Source organism: Artemia franciscana, unplaced genomic scaffold (assembly GCF_032884065.1).
Source record: "Artemia franciscana unplaced genomic scaffold, ASM3288406v1 PGA_scaffold_23, whole genome shotgun sequence".
NCBI lineage: Eukaryota > Metazoa > Arthropoda > Branchiopoda > Anostraca > Artemiidae > Artemia > Artemia franciscana.
Genome location: NW_027062649.1, coordinates 89,931 through 106,514, shown reverse-complemented (window position 1 = coordinate 106,514; position 16,584 = coordinate 89,931). Strand labels below are relative to the sequence as shown.

At 35.1% G+C, this 16,584-nt stretch overlaps 1 protein-coding gene across 1 annotated transcript in view; it reads left to right on the top strand.

Moving 5' to 3' along the window:
- LOC136041489 (uncharacterized) overlaps positions 1-16,584 on the top strand; it is a 37,083-nt gene that overhangs the window by 9,799 nt on the left and 10,700 nt on the right. The window contains exons 2-3 of the mRNA XM_065726185.1: positions 5,378-5,531; positions 7,294-7,351. Coding sequence (XP_065582257.1) covers positions 5,378-5,531; positions 7,294-7,351 — 212 coding nt within the window. The remainder of the gene's footprint in view (positions 1-5,377; positions 5,532-7,293; positions 7,352-16,584) is intronic.

Genomic DNA, 16,584 nt, shown 5'->3' with positions numbered 1-16,584 from the left:
TTACGCGAACAGATCCCTTTAATAAACTTTATTCTGATTGTGTTTTAATCCAATCTTGATTTGAAATCCTATATTACATTCCAGTAAAAAAACAATCACACAATGAAACTATTTCTACTGAAAGATCAAACTTCTAATTATAACACAAAATTACAGTTGACAGCTTAACATGTATTTAAAAAAAGAACCATGGTACATTGATTTAAAAATTTGTAGCAGTTCCTTGCCAAAAAATAACGTTAACTTTTTTAAAAAAGAGTGGTGCTAAACTTCAACAGAGATATCTCTATTTTACATATAGAAAATGTCTTCTTTTAGGACAGGGCTTTTTTGGATGAGAAGATACTTCATGGTAACCTAAAGTTTTTCATCAATGGTTGGTATGAACTCAAGAGGCAAGTGAATTGCTTCAAATCCACAAATATTCTGATTTCTTAACGTTGGTATACAAACAATTTGCATTTGTAAAAATGGTAGTTCTTTACACCTCAGATCCTCTTATGCCTTATGAGTCACCTGGGGCACTGGCAAAAAGTTTTCAGTCTTCGTGGTATTCTACTTCTACAAGACAAACCCATATACTTTAGATTTAAGAACATGCTAAGAGAGCGGGGATACTGACTAGTATGGACAACGCACGAAGGTTTTAGGAAGACCCCACTTCTTTCTCGATCCTATGGGTTGCCGCTGAGAGGTTACCTTGGGAGTTCTAAGGTCCTCGATTCTCAGAAGATGCCCTGGATATTGATATCAGCGTTGCTACATGATATTTGTAATAAGAGGCTCGTCAGTCATTTTTTGGATCTTGAGATTGTAAGCAACTTGAGTGCACTGTACTTTCAGAGCCACATGATGTTAACACTTAAGGACAGAATCAAAATCACGTATGGCTGCAGCGCCAGCATTAATATATCCCGTGCGTAAATTCGTGAGCTGACTTATTTTTTCAAGCTTAAATTTTGTGACTGATCAATCAAACTACTTAATTACTAAGGCTTAATTATCCTAAATTAGGAAAAAATGGAATCTTGTAATAGCATTTTTCCTATCTATATAATGAACCTGGAAAAAATGCAAATACATGGTACCGTAATAGTAGACAATGGTTGTAAAAAAAAACATTATTGATATAGGCTTTTCAAAGTATTTCTTTCTCATTTTGATTTTCCGCTTCTTCGGCGACACTAAAAATACGTAAAAAAAAAATCATGGAAAAAAAACACATATCATTCATGAGCTCGGGTGCAAAACAGGGCTTTGCACCCGGCTTTCAAATACCAGACCTGTTCATTATTAAGGTTGAAACTTTTCAATTACAGTTTTTAGAGGTATATCCCAGTTTCAGAAATGTTACCAGAAAATAGTGAGTTTTTTAGCTGTTCTTATTTGCATCATCAGTTTTATTTTACATGATCCAGATCAACAAGCATGGTTAACTGACAAGAGTTGGAAACTGGCACTAGTGTTGACAAAAAACCATGAATGCCGTCTAGCGCGTGAGGACAATTGGCATTTTTTTCAGTATAGTAATAAGGGTAATTAATGTAATTAGTATAATTGCTGAAATTAGGGAGCAATAAGTGTCTTTTCTCAGTTCCTATAGAGAAATGATTACAAAGCTTGAAATACCATATGTCACCCGACACTGGATGGACTCTATGATTTTGTTTTGTCAACACTAATGTCAGTTTCCACTCTTATAAGGTACCCATACTCTTTAATCCAAACAATAGTTAGCTCAAGAAAAAAGGTCCAGGGATTTTGTGTTACCTGGGAAAATAAACCCAACTCTACACTATTCATCCTACATTATATTCTTAGTTTAGCTGATTAAAAGAAATTTAACTAGACGATTGCGAACCGATCAATATTTCTTTCAATGAAACTTTCCTAAAACAAAAACAGTATTTTTATGGCTTTCCTCAAATATTAGATTGGGCTTAAACTAAGTTTAGCAGAAATTAAGGGCTGTACAAAAAGACCAAGAAAGATTCCGTTTTAATTTGTTGTCTTCAGCGTTGAAGATCGTTGAATCTTTTTCTTTTTTTTTTTTTTTTTAACAACGTAGTTTACTTCTTTATATCATTACATTCAACACTAACTCCAGAGGGAAAGTGGGAAAGAGGTGGTTTTGGAATTTGCTAGTTTTGTTGCTGTAGCGGAGAAAATCTTGTTTTCTTTTTTACTAGCCCAAACAGTACTAATCATGGGGAATGGGGGACATCGTCCCCAAGATTTTGTTATGGGAGTTACAGTTGTTGAAAATGATAGGATGCTCTTTTAGAGGCTGACTGAGTATTTCTTTATATGATGCAAAAAGAAACAAGAATATGATCAATTAACAAAGAAATTATTTTTTGTACTATTAGGCTATGATTCCCGACCCAGGCAGCCTCTATTGTGACGTGCGTTTTTCTTAATAACAAATCTGGAACTAGAATCGCACAAAAATAGAAAAAATTATAGATAGGCTACTTTAAAAAATAGTTTTTGGTCTAAACTATTTCTGCTGACCTAACATCCAACCCAAAATTGAACATTACTTCTTTATTTAAAACCTCTTTACCCCAGACAGTAATGATATCCGTGCTTTTTTGTTTTTGTCCTTCCGCCTTTGAAGTTCCTGCCAATTTGGTCAAGGGTAAAATTTTAATTCGACTGATTATCCTTAGAAGAACACATATTTAGTTTTTGATGGTCGTTAGTCGTTTATTAAAGGAGTTAGTCTTCTTCTTGCAGATTCAGAAAAGCATGGTTTGCCAATTTATATTAAGGATATTTAAACTTGAATTGATTTTACAGACAATTAAAAAAAAGGAAATTCCAGCAAAAGACTTTTTTTAAGAAAAGCAAAGAGCTCCATAAAATCAAAGATGAGCAGAAATTAAGTCAAATAATTGTTAAGGTGAAAGACCTCTAAAAATTACTATTGATAAGGAACTAAAACCCAAACTGAACACAAATTACTATAAATAACTATGTAAACTTCAAAATCAGTAGAAACTACCACAGAGAAGTATAAGGCCCCTGTGCTGTCTAAGGACCAGAACATAATTGCATTTTACTGAAAACAAAACCCATTTTAAGCCTTATTTCTTTTATAAATTTATTAAGTCCAAAATAGGATACGAATGAAATACAAGCGTGTCAGTGTTTATCACTAGGTCCAGTGTTCGAAAAATAAATTAGCTTCTATGGAGTTAGATACTAGGTCTAATCAAGATCCATTTTGAAAACAATTTTATTCTGTTAATTGTTCTCTCATGTGTATGCTGTCATAGTTTATGTCTCATAGTTACACTTCATTGTAAAGTTAAGAATACTTTTGAATGACATGTTTGCGGATCTAGTCCAATGAAATTTTTGTAGGAATAATCAATAACATATTTAGAAGCGTCGTAACATGAAAGGATTTGTAAACCAGCTACGTAACCTTATCTAACCGAATTTCGAATTTCAGAAGTAGGCTAGTACTTCATTCTTAAACTTACACAAACGTTTCAAATTGATGACGTAAGTCATCTATTCCATTCACGGCCAGAATTGCCTCTCACTCCATTGGACTATTTGTCTTGGCTTTTTCTACAATTAGCCATGACTTTATGCCCACAACTATTCCATTATAATTCAAACCTAAAGGTTCAGTTCAAAACATATAGTTTTGAATTAAAATGGAATAGTTGTGGGAATCAATTCATGGCTAATTGCGGAAGAAGCCAAGACAAAGAGTCCAATGGAGTGAGAGGCAATTCTGGCAGTTATCGCCCCTATTAGGATTGTATAAAAATTAGGTTAGTTCTTTTGTTAATAGATATGTCTATCTATTTTCCGTTCGTGCGTCATTCCTAGGGCAGTAGAACCAAGGTAGATAGTCATAGAGCTAGGATAGGGATAGAACCTATAGTTTTTCAAGTTTCTGGTCAAGTCTACCAACGAAGAAATGACGCTTATTGGACAAGTGAAAATAAAACCTGATTGCTTGAATTGGTTAAATGCAAACTTACACAATCAGATGTGTCTTAAAAATTGGCGAAAACCTGGAATCTAATTATCAATAAAATAAACTCCATATGCAGTCATGTAGCTTTTAGTAGTATCGGGAGCCAATTTGAAAAAATTGAAGCCTTGGTGAAAAATTTGCCAAAAATACGCTGAAATTTATTTTGAAAGTTAAAACTGACAACACTAACAGAAATATGATACTGCACTAAAAGCTTCATAATTTTGAAACAACCAACAGAAAAAACCTTAGAAAACCGCAGTTTTCGTATATGAATAGATGCGAGATGGATCTTGACTAATGGCTCTTAACAGGACGGCGTAGAAAACGATGACACCATACGTTTCCAGTTGATTTATCACTTGTCATACTTGTGGCATCTTCGACTTGGAGGTGGGCTTGTGCAAGGAGTTTGTTGGATTTATCCTTCTACCTAGTGGGGGGGGGGAGGCTTTCTCCAGGACATTTCTATCCGTGCAGGTTGGGTTAGAAGTCAAAGATAACCCGTACTGGGGCGTCATCAGGCAGACGAATAGTGTGAATGGCAACCTGTAAAGCACTTGACAAGAGGGTCTGGTTGGTAGCAAAGTCAGTTCACTGAAAACCATTAATTCTTCGAAGATGATTCGTCTGATTGACATTGACAGTGGAGAAGACGGAGTTTGCGGCTGGCCACATATCTGGCTCCATACAGTAGCGCGGTGCTGACTGAAGAGTTGTAAATGCGTATTATAGTTTGGCGGCTTGTGCTTGGTATTCGTCAAATGCTATTAAGCCTCCCAACAACTACTGACGCTTCGGTTATTCGAGATGTAAGTAATTTTGTGATTTAGCCCTCCCTCGACAGTGTGAATCCCAGGTAAGTTAAGTATCCAACTACATCTATTGAGTTATCATCGGTATATTCAAGCATGTATAGAGACTTATGATGGGTCTTAGGGGCTAAAAGTTTTATTTTGATCTACTTGGTACTTTAAGTGTTTATAATATGTTATGGTCTTTTGGACTATTGCATCTTCCTTTGGAGCATGTCTCTTCTAAAATTTAGCCATCCTTCGACAGTATGAATCCCATGTACGTGAATTATTCAACCACATCTATTGATTTATCCCCAGTATATTCAGGCATGTATAGAGATCTATGATGGGTCCTAGGGGCTAAAAGTTGTTATTTTGATCTACTTGGTACATTAAGTGCTTATAATATGGTCTTTTGTACTATTGCATCATCCTTTGGAGTAGGTCTCTTCTAAAATAAAGACAAAAGACAATTTAAAATGAGAAAATTCGACATATGGATTCTCTGCAGTAATTTTCCTTAGGCTCTCAGAGTTATGGTTTAAGCTTATAATTAGTTAACGACATTCTTTTTTTGTAGGAAAATCAGCAAATGGCTCTTGCCCTCTAGTCCCAGATACAGATAATGCAGTAAATTTCACTTTGCATACAGATGATGATAGTGAATGCAAAAGAAAAATTGGAAGTCGGACACTCAAGTCTCCTCCTTGCCAAAATGGGATGCTGGTCCAAAGGTTCCTATATCTTATTTTAATTATTTTAACAAATTTGTATAATTTGCAAGCGTACATGACACCCAGCCAACCACAAAAGGTTATAGAACGCATAGGTGTAGAAACTCAAAACTGAAAAAAAAAACTCAGTTATGTTAGGTATAATTAAAGTTGCTACCAATAGATATACCCAAAATTAAAGAAACGCGGCTTTTTTCAAGGAGGAGTGTTATTATGTTTGTTTTAGAGTGCATCCCTTGAGGGTCAATCGAGAAACAGGCAAAAAGAAAAATCCCTTGAAAACTTATCATTCATAATTTTTTTTTGCGGGGGAGGGGGGATTGTTCTGCACCTTCCTCTTCTGTTTGGCCATCTTCACATTCATTTTTCAATGATTACTGGATTAATTGGAAATAATTTAGAAACAAACAGATTTAATTTGAAATAAAAGATTGCTATATTTGTGTAAACGAATTTAAATACAATACGGCAAGGAAATTCAAAAATTTTAAATATAAAGGAACATTCAAAACTGTGCTGAAAGCTTCCGAAATTGCATAAAAATGCAGTTAACATGTATAACAGAAGAAATAGTAATCATTCCGCAAATTTAAAAATAAATAGTAAAGGTAAAAACTTTTTGATAATTTAAAGTTTTTAAGCAAAAGGATTTATTTAATTTTTAAGTTTATAAATTTCCCGAATAACAAAGTTTCTTGAATTTTTCATATATCAAGTTTTTAGTTCATGATTGAACAGTATTAAGTACCAAAAAGTTGGTTCAAGTATTTAACAGTAAGTACCAAAAAGTTTAAGAAAATTTCAAGTAGAGGAAAAATTTTAAGTGCTACGGTAAAATTTAAATTATAAATAATGGAAATCTTCTCTAGTCTCCTTTCTGCAAAATGGTCTGCTTCCCCCCATTTTCCCAATAAAAGGCTTTCCCACTCTCGCAGATTATTGAATACACAAGATATGTGACGAAATAAGAACTAGAAGCATTCCTCTCCAAACTTCTTTTAAACTTCTATATTACTATTTCTAAAAATTGTTACTACATTTGTTACTACTGGAGTCTTACAAATTAATCTCACAGCAATTTATCTTTTACAAATTAATCTCTAATGTAATGAAATTAATTAGATTACAAATTAATCTCTTGGCATTCTAATAGTTCTACTTACGTAATGGTTTATGTAAGTAACTCTTAGCCTATCACTACTCTTCAGCCGTAAAAACAATCGTTTGGGTCTATACAACGGGCACCTGCAGTAAATATTTCTCATTATAGATTCTGTAAGTTTCTGAAGAGAGTAAACGCTGTGGCTTTTTTATATTTCTGCTGTTTGACTGACTCATCTGCTAGTTTGAATATAAGCCAACATGTCCTTGTGCAAGTTAAGGAATTTGACATTCCTTTGATTTTTATTACACAAAGTTACAAGGAAATTAATATTTCTATGTCAACTGGGAATCAATTATCTGTTTTTTGCCCTTTTTATTACTGTTTTTTGCCCTTTTAATTACTGCAAGTAACTGTCAAAAGAGATTGTCTTTTGACAATTTCTATCTGTATAAGGCAAAGTCCGTGGAAGCTAACCAGCGGTGCGTAGCACCAAAGAAAGTCTATTTTGATTCAACATCTATAATTAAGACCAATAAATTTTAAAGAAACTCCAATTTGAAAAGGAGCTTCGGAAGTGGCTGTTTTTACTATAGTTCCTTCGAATTATTAGAAAAAATTGTTTAGTATTATTCACTAGTACTTGTCTTTTCTTTCTAGTGAGCTGACACAGAGCCAACTGGAATTCTTCCGAGTTCTTGATGAGAAAATCGAAAGTGTAAGTTTTCCATTCCGTTTATTTTGTCTAAGCATAAATTCTAAAGATTTCACTCGGATCAAAGTAATCAATTCCTTTTTTCTCTTCGTTTTAGAGAAAGTTGGAGCAGATACTTCTTACCCCACTTTAATCTTTTTTTGCATAAATTTAGGGGCCTAAATATAATAAAAGGAAAATAACCTAAAACTGGTAATTTTTTTTAATAAGACAATAAAAAGGAAATAAAGTCTTTATAATACAAAAATAGCAATAAAAGTTGGAATATGTCAGCTTCACGTCCAAAAGTCTTTATCAACGGAATAAAATAGCCTAAACAAAACATAAAAAACAAATAAAAATGCACAAACACTATATAAAACCAAAAAGTAATACTCACACTTAAACCCTCACATTTAAACGAAATCCAATATGGAAACCACCAAAGTACACAGCAGTAAGAAGTTACATAGATGCCTATATAAATGAAATGATAACAGCAACAGCAAACAGTAGCAAAAATGAAGACCCCGGACAAGGATCAAACTTTCTGGTTGGGGGATTCAATTCTAACAAGCGCAGAATTTTTTCGTTATTCTTTAATAACGTATTATATGTTCTTTGATCTTTACCATTCATTGATAAAGATATTTTCTAGGACCGACCATTAAAATTAAACAAAGATGTAAGACATTAGTCTAAATAAATCTTCAACTTCCCCTCTGGGAAAAGAAAATACAGAACAGTCTTATAGCTTTATCATAGACTTATCCTTAGTATAAACCCCACTGAATTTGTGAGTACTTACCATTCAAAAGTCTATCCACAAAAAAGCCACATATTTCTTAAATTCAAAATATATAGATAAGATAGTATGGATTTCCAAAAGACTCTCATAGGGTGAGGGAACCATTAATCTGTTCGGGAGTTATCTAGCATATTCTTTGAATGTAAATGTGTAAATGTAATACATTGTCATGTGACTTATTTTGATCCCCCCCCTATCTAAGATTTTTTGTTGTTGTTGAAATTAAGCTAGCTAGATAATGGAAACAATATTAAAAACAACTATAATCTATGATTAAAACACATTATGTTGAAAATATTTACAAAATTTATTTTTGGCATTGAACCAAGACTAAAAACCAACGTAAATAAACGAGATTGAGCATTCTTAATCCCATTAATAAATGTTACGAAACTACTTCCTTGTCAAGAAATCCTAAGTTACAAACATGTTTTCTTTAATTTATTTGCTTCAATGCTCGCAAACGGATCTTTTTAAAAATAGGGGTTTCGCCCATAACAAATACTGATTAATAATGGGCCGTTGAATACAAAGAGTCTTACCTTCATTCTTCGGTATTTAGTTCTGAGTCCCCAGAGGCATTGCTGTACTCCAGCCTTCTATTAGGGGAAAAAGTATGGCCCCCATGAAGGGGAAAAAGGTGCTCTCAATGTTACTTTTCCCAACCCCTTCTTGAGATAGCTGAGATACAAATAAAATAATTATCCTTATTATCCTTGTATGATTAAAATCCTAATATCGTAACTTATAGTTATAAGTTATTAGAAGTTTATAGTTAATATTATACCTATAATCATTACAATCTTATTATCCTAGTTCATTATTATCCTTGATGAACTTGAACTTATCCTAGGAATTTATCTTTAGGTCACACATTTTTTCTACTGGGCTCTCATATATCTTTCCATTTTCAGTGCTCTTGCTAAGCGGTAGAATAAATATTAATATCTGGAAAATGATAATGAAAAGGAAGGTGGTCTCATGGAACAATAAGGACAGGGTGAGGTAAGAGTCCCAAAAAAGGGAGTTGGAAATTAGTTCTGTTTGTGCCAGCAAAGGGCTACGTTTAATAAAGAGAAAGTATTTAAGTTTGCATTCCGACTACCTTCCTACTCGTAGCCTTGATTTAAAACTAATAGTTATATATTTTTATTGTAAATCTCAAAATATGTAACTTTTCTTAGAATCAATATTGAGCTAAAGCGTTACCTCAGACCCTAGGTCCTTCTGTGCCTCCAGAGGCGCATAGAGCATCCAAGAAGGGTTGCCAATCATCTATCATCGTTGCACCCTTCCAGAAATCCTCCTATTCAGGTTGAAGCGAGGCATTGGGATTCAAGAGGTCAGTTTCGTAGCTGGCTCATAAGGTGTTTTTAGGGCGTCTTCCCTTTCTGGAACCGCGTGGCTACCACCAGAGAACAACTTTTGGCATTCGGGCGTAAGAATCACATTCCCGAGATCCCTCCTCTTCTGTTATTGGATAACTTCAGTAATCAGTGGCTGAGACACTTCCTGTCGTACAGTAGCATTCCTTGTTTTACGGCGCAACGGATACTTAGGATCGGCCTTAAACAGTATTTTCTCACACGAGAAGTTTTTTAAGTTGTTGATCTAAGGGCCAGATTTCGGAGCCATAGAAAAGTGTGGAGGGGACATTGCTGTTTAACAACCTGAGCTTGAATTAGAGAGAGCACTGATGGCTACTCGAAATTTGAATCTGTCTCCTGAAAGATACATTTACCTGGTCGATTCTGAGCTTGACTTCTCTGTGGCAGGAGCCGGTGTTATGGATATTGCTCCCTAAATACTTAAACTCCACGACTTTTTCAATGGTCTGGTTTATTAGGAAGTTATCTATCTGGTTTATCCCATGTCTGTTAGATGAAGCCTAGGAGTACTTGTTCACGTCTTTGTTGGCAAAGAGAGTACCACCAACAGCCCGGCCATTAGAGTGAGCCATTTCTGTTACCAAATCTCCATTATCGTTGGGTTCTCCAAGATTATGGTTGCCCAGGATTTCAACACATTTGTTTCCATCCTTGCCAACCTACGCATTGAAATTCCTTATGACGTTTTTCCTTCACAATTTAAGATCATGAAGAAATTTAGTGGCGATTCCCTCAGGGCAAGAGGCAGGTGTATGTTACGTAATATGGAATGTCTTCTAAAAGATACAGGTGCTATTTATACAATAGGGTTTATTTACTTTTGGTTGTTACGTAATAGGGGTTGTTTACTTCATAATTTTGGTGGTTGTTAGGTAATCGACTTTGTTTTCTTCTTGATGCAGGTGTATGTTACATAACAGGGTATTATCTACTAAAACAAATGAATGTAGGTGTATGTTACGCAATGGAAGTTCATTTTCTTCACCATTTCTTTGGTTGTTACGTAATAGGGAATGTTTTCTTCAAAACATTTCACGACATTTTGTAAAACTTTTTTTAGAGGTTTTTTCAACACGTTTCAAGACATTTCAAAGCGTTTTTTAAGACAGTTTTCTTCAAAAACTATTTGGAGACGATGTTTCTAATGATATTTTTCTTCAAGATCTTTTTTCAAGACATTTTTTTCAGACATTTTTCTACCAGACGTTTTTCGAGACATTTCAAGACTTTTTAAAGACATTTTTCTTCAAGAAGTTTCTCACGGTTTCTTTGGTTGTTATGTAAGAGGGAATGTTTACTTATGTTAAGGGTGACGTAATCTCGCTTGACATGCTAGAATTCAGGGGCCCGTGGGGGGATCCCCACTTATTACTGAAGAGGGCACATACTTGGGGTGTTACGTAATGAAAGCGCGCACGTGAGACGTTAAGTAATGGTGGCGCACACACGGGATGTTATATAATGACAGTGAACTTGTGGGTGTTATGTAATGACGGCGCATACGCAGGCTGTTACGTAATGACGGTACACAAATGGATGTTGCATAACACTTTAAGAGATTTTTTCTTTGGGATTTCCTTTTTCTTTCAAGGCATTTTTTACTTCAGGATTTTGTTTTCTTTCAAGGCGTTTTTTTTATTACTTTCATAGCGTTTTTTTTTCTTGTTGAGATTTGACTTTCTTTCAAGACATTTTTTCAGGAAACCTTTATAATCCATAGATTTTTGCCAGCATAAGGATTCAAAAGAAATTTCCATCCAATCGAATGGAGCCCTATACAGATGGACTATGAACGCCTTTCTAACATTATTATTCGGCTAATACCTTCTACTTTATAACTTATTCAAGGCAAGGACAATTCCCTGTCTTGCTCACTAAAACAATTAAATTGATGGCACATTTCCAGTCCATTCCATATGAGGGTGCGATCATCCCAATTCTATTGATTTTTGCTCTATTAGATGCACCTGCTTGTTAGAGCGTTAATAATTTTCTAACGTGACCTAGACAGCTAAAGCTAGCTAATGAATCAGTGCGATGTCACATAGCAGTCGCCTTTGATGTTTCATTGCGTAAATGGTTATCTATTAAACATTTCTGCTGAATTCAAGAAATCTAAAGAACAACGGCTTTTGTATATCCCAATTATATAAAAAGCTATAAAATCCTGAAATCAAAGAAAAGAGAGTTAAAATTCTACAAACTGAAAAACAAAATGTGAAAAACCTAATATAAGATAAATGTAAGCAAAAACAAGCGTGGATCAAAGAAAGATGAAAGTCTTAATAAGCAATTCGAGGGAGAGAGGAGTGGAGGGTTGTTATTAGAGGAAAATTAAAGCCATATTAAGAGGTATTTCTGAGAGGTATTAATGAAAAACATCGTTTCTTGCTCTATTAGACGCACCTGCAAGGAATAGAGACACATATTTGTATTCGATTATTTCTGAAAGGTTCTAATGAAAATGTCATCTTTCTTTGAGCCAAGACTACATATATTTCATGCCACCGCTATAATACGTAACTGGCCTACCTCTTAGCAGCCAATTCGAGAGGGGGATTGTTAATAGAGGTAAATTTAAGCTATATTTAGGGCTAATTCTGAGAGGCCTTAATGAAAATGCATCGTTTCTACTGCTCTATTAGACGCACCTGAAAGAAAAAAGACAAATTTTTGCATTCGGTTATTTCCGAGGGGTTTTTATGCAAATGCCAAACTACTTCGAGCCAAGACCATGCCTATTTCACGCCGCCGAGACAATATGTAGTTGGTTCACCCTAGCAAACAATTCCAGGGGGAAGGAAAGGGCTATTATTAGACGTAAATTTAAACCATGTTAAGAGGTATTTCTGACAGGTCTTAATGAAAAATGCGTCGTTTCTATTACGAAAAGCAACATTTCTAAAGCGTATGGAAAAAGCGACATATTTTTGTATTCGGTTATTTCTGAAAGGTTTTAATAAGAATGTCACGTTTCATTGGGCCAAGACTATGCATATTCACGCCCCGGTTGCAAACTATGGATAGCGCATGACACATTCTGGCATCCCTTATCATTCCTAAGAAACTTTTTCACGTACTATCCTGATAAAACTATGCTTTAAATCCATTGGATCGTGATTTTGCAAGCCACCTACACCGTGATATATCCTGTCAATTCACGCAACTGTGCCACACTATGAATGACACACGTCACCCTCTGGCACCACTTCATCATGTCTAATGCATTTTCCGGATATTTTCTTGTTGAAAATCATTCGTTAAATCCATTGCATCGTGTTTTTCGCAAGCCATCCTAAGTGAGATACAACATGACAATTCACACCACCTTGCCACACTATGAATGACCTTCTAGAACCCTCTGAGACCACCTCAACATTCCTAAGACATTTTTCAGGTGTTTTCCTTTCAATAACCATGCTTTAAATCCATTGGTTCAGAAGCCACTGTTTTCAGAAGCCACTCCTTCGTAATACACCATATCAATTCACGCCACTGTGCCACACTATTACTAGCCCTCTGGCCCCTCTTATCTTTTTGAAGACACTTTCTAGACTTTTTTTTGTTCAAGATTATGCTTTAAACCCAGTAGTTCATGTTTTTGCAAGCTACCCTCAACGTGACGCACCATGTCAATACACGTCATTGTGCCACACTCTGACATCCTCTGGCACACATTGTCAAGCCTAAGGGTTTAACCTTTTTCCCACAAAAATAACTTTATAAATTGAAAATGACCATTGTTTTTATTTGAACCGCGGAAACTTACCATTTCATTGCTAGATTGCAATGTTCCATCGCACCCTCTCAAAAATGTGTCTCAGTCTCTTGCAAGTGTGTCTAATAGAGCAATTGAAACGATGCATTTTCATCAATTCCTCTCTGAAACAGATCTGAATATGGCTTAAATTTACCTCTAATAACAATCTTCCTGGAACTAGTTGCCAAGGGCCAGCCACACATTGTCACAGGGGCGTATAATATGCATAGTCTTGGCTTAAAGAAACTTGGTATATTCATTAAAACATCTCAGAAATAACCAAATGCAAATATATGCCACTTTTTCTTGCAGATACATCTAATAGAGCAATAGAAACGATGCTTTTTCATTGATGCCTCTCAGAAATAGCTCTTAATGTGGCTTAAATTTACCTCTAGTAACAACCCTCCACCGCTCCTTCCCTGCAATTGCTTGTCAGGACTCCGCCTTTCTTTAATTCACGCTTTTTGTTTGCTTATATTTAGCCCATATCAGGTTTTTTTTCATGTTTTGTTTTTCCTGTTTTAGCTGCTTTTTCTCTGGATTCATGGTTCTTTTTGCTTATGTATTATCCTTTTTTAGCTTTTTCACATTTTGTTTTTTCCATTTTTGAGTTTTGACTACTTTTTCAGTGATTTCATGATTTTATAGTTTTTTTCATGAATAAAATTTGCATTTTCAAAAACCTGTCTCCTTTTGATTTTTAGTTTCAGAATGAACCTTCAATATGCAATCATTTACGCAATGAATTATCTAAAGCCAATACTATGTAGCATCTCACTGACTCAGAGGCAAACTTAATCTGTCTTGGTCCCGTTAGAAAATCAATAAAGCTGTAAAAAGCAGGTGCATTTAATAGAGCAAAAATCAATAGCATTGGGTCGCTTGCGCTTTCATGTGGAAAGGGCGGGAAACATAAAATCAATTTAATCGTTCCAGCAAGTGGGTCAGGGAACACCGTGCCTTGAATAGGTTACAACGTAGAAATAATTGTCCGAATAATAACACTACAAAGGCTTTCACAGTCCACCTGTCTAGGGCTTCGTTCCGTTGGATGGAAATCTCTTTCAAATCCCAATGCAGAAAAAAATCATTAGATTATAAAGGTTCCCTGAGAAAAACATCTTGAAAGAAAACGAAATCTCAATAAGAAAAAAACACCTTGAAAGAAATAAAATAATGCCTTGAAAGAAAAAGAAATCCGCAAGAAAAAAAACACCTTGAATGAAAAAGGAAATCCCGAAGAAAAAATCACTTAAATTGTTATATAACATCCATGTGTGTACCGTCATTACGTAACAGCCTACGTGTGCGCCGTCATTACGTTACACTCAAGCGTGCACTGTTATTACGTAACATCCCAGTTGTGCGCTGTCATACATCGTGAGGATTGCTATTACGTAACACCCAGCGTGTGTGACCTCCTCAGTTACAAGCGGGGATACCCGTACGGGCCCCCGAAGTCTAGCATGTCACGCAAGAGTGTGTCACCATTAACACAAGTAAGAATTCTCTATTACATAACAACCAAAGGAATCCTGAAAAACGTCTTGAAGAAAAATTTCTCAAAAATGTCTTGGAATTACTAAAAAAAAACGTGTCGAAGAAAAATGTCTTAAAAACATCTTGTAATTTCTTGAAAAAGAATATTCGTCAAAAATTTTTTAAGCACACATTGAGATGTCTTAGACGTCTTGAAAAAAGTCTTAGAAAACGTCTTGAAGTGTCTAGAAATAATGCCTTGGAGAAAAAAATCTTAAAAAGATGACTCGAGATTCCTTGAAACGTCTTGAAATATGTCTGGAAGAAAAATATCTTAAAAAGGCCTTGAAATATATTGAAACGTCTTGATAAAAACTTCTTGAAGAAAAATGTCATGAAAAACGTTTTGAAATGTCTTGAAGAAATATCTTGAAGAAAAATGTCTTCAAAAAGGTCTTGAGATGTTTTGAAACGTCTTGAAAAAAATATGAAGAAAAATGTCTTACAAAACTTTTGAAATGTCTTGAAGAAAACATTCCCTATTACGGAACAACCACAGAAATTGCGAGGAAAACAAACCCCTATCACCTAACATACACCTACATTCATTTGCTTGAGTACAAAAATACTCTATTTTGTAACATAGAGTATTTTGTAACACCTGCGTCTAGAATAAACAAACTCTATTACGTAACAACCAAAGAAATCCTGAAGTAAACAACACATATTACGCAACAACCGAAAGTAAACAAAGCCTATTATGTAATTAACACATCTTTTGAAAAATTTCCCTATTACGTAACATACACCTGCGTCTTGCCCCGAGGGATTCGCCGTTAAGCTTCTTTGCCATCCATTAAGGAAGAAAAGAGAAGTAGCTATGTGCGTAGTAAAAAGCAGTGAGGGGATACTGCTGTTTCTTTTTCGAGCTACATTTCCCGGGAAGTTTCCCCCTTGGTTCTGGGAGTAGCTTGTACGTCTATTTTTCTCTGGAATCCAAGCGAAAGTATCAGTAAAATTCCAAGGCCAAAAAGAAAAGTGCCAATACATCCTAGAAGTCGAACACAGAATTTCAAAAATGAGCAGAAATTCCACTTTAATTCCTTTCTTGGTTATAATATTAGCCATAAAAATATCCCGCCTCTGCATAGGCTGTCAACATACTTCTGCAACTCGGGAGATGTGCTCCATGTGACCTCAACAACGCACAATAGCCTACAAGAAAAACTAAATGTGATCTCTAATCTACCTCATTTAAAGAGAGCATAAGATACTAGCCAAAGAGTTTCATGAGGACAAGAGAAAAAAATACAGTTTGCCTCCTCCCTCAAAACACATAAATATGAGCTCATTTTTATTAAAATTTAATTCGATCCCAGCCATGAAAAAGGGATGTGCATAAACTATGTTTAAATTCCTCATCTTCTTATGAAAACCATTGTCTGAATACGATCTACATAATAAGAAAGAAGCACCTGCCTTCAGACTTCCTGCATTGAAACTAATTGAAACTAATTTTAAAATTTATCCCAAACAAATGATCGTTTCAGTTACCTGTTGTATGATATCACCCCATGTTTTCAGATTAACGATTAGCTGGGGTTCTAGACATTTACTTCTTGTATAGAATAAAATATGAAAGGCTAAACAGCAGTTATAGTTAATCAGACTTCCGTGCGCAAATGGTACAGAAGCTAAGCGTATTGCAAATGTACTGTTTTATTACTGGGGAAGGAAATATATCGCAATCTTACCAAGTATAGCACATAATATACCAAATCCAGGAGGGGCAACACAGGCGTGTCTAGGTTTTTGGAGT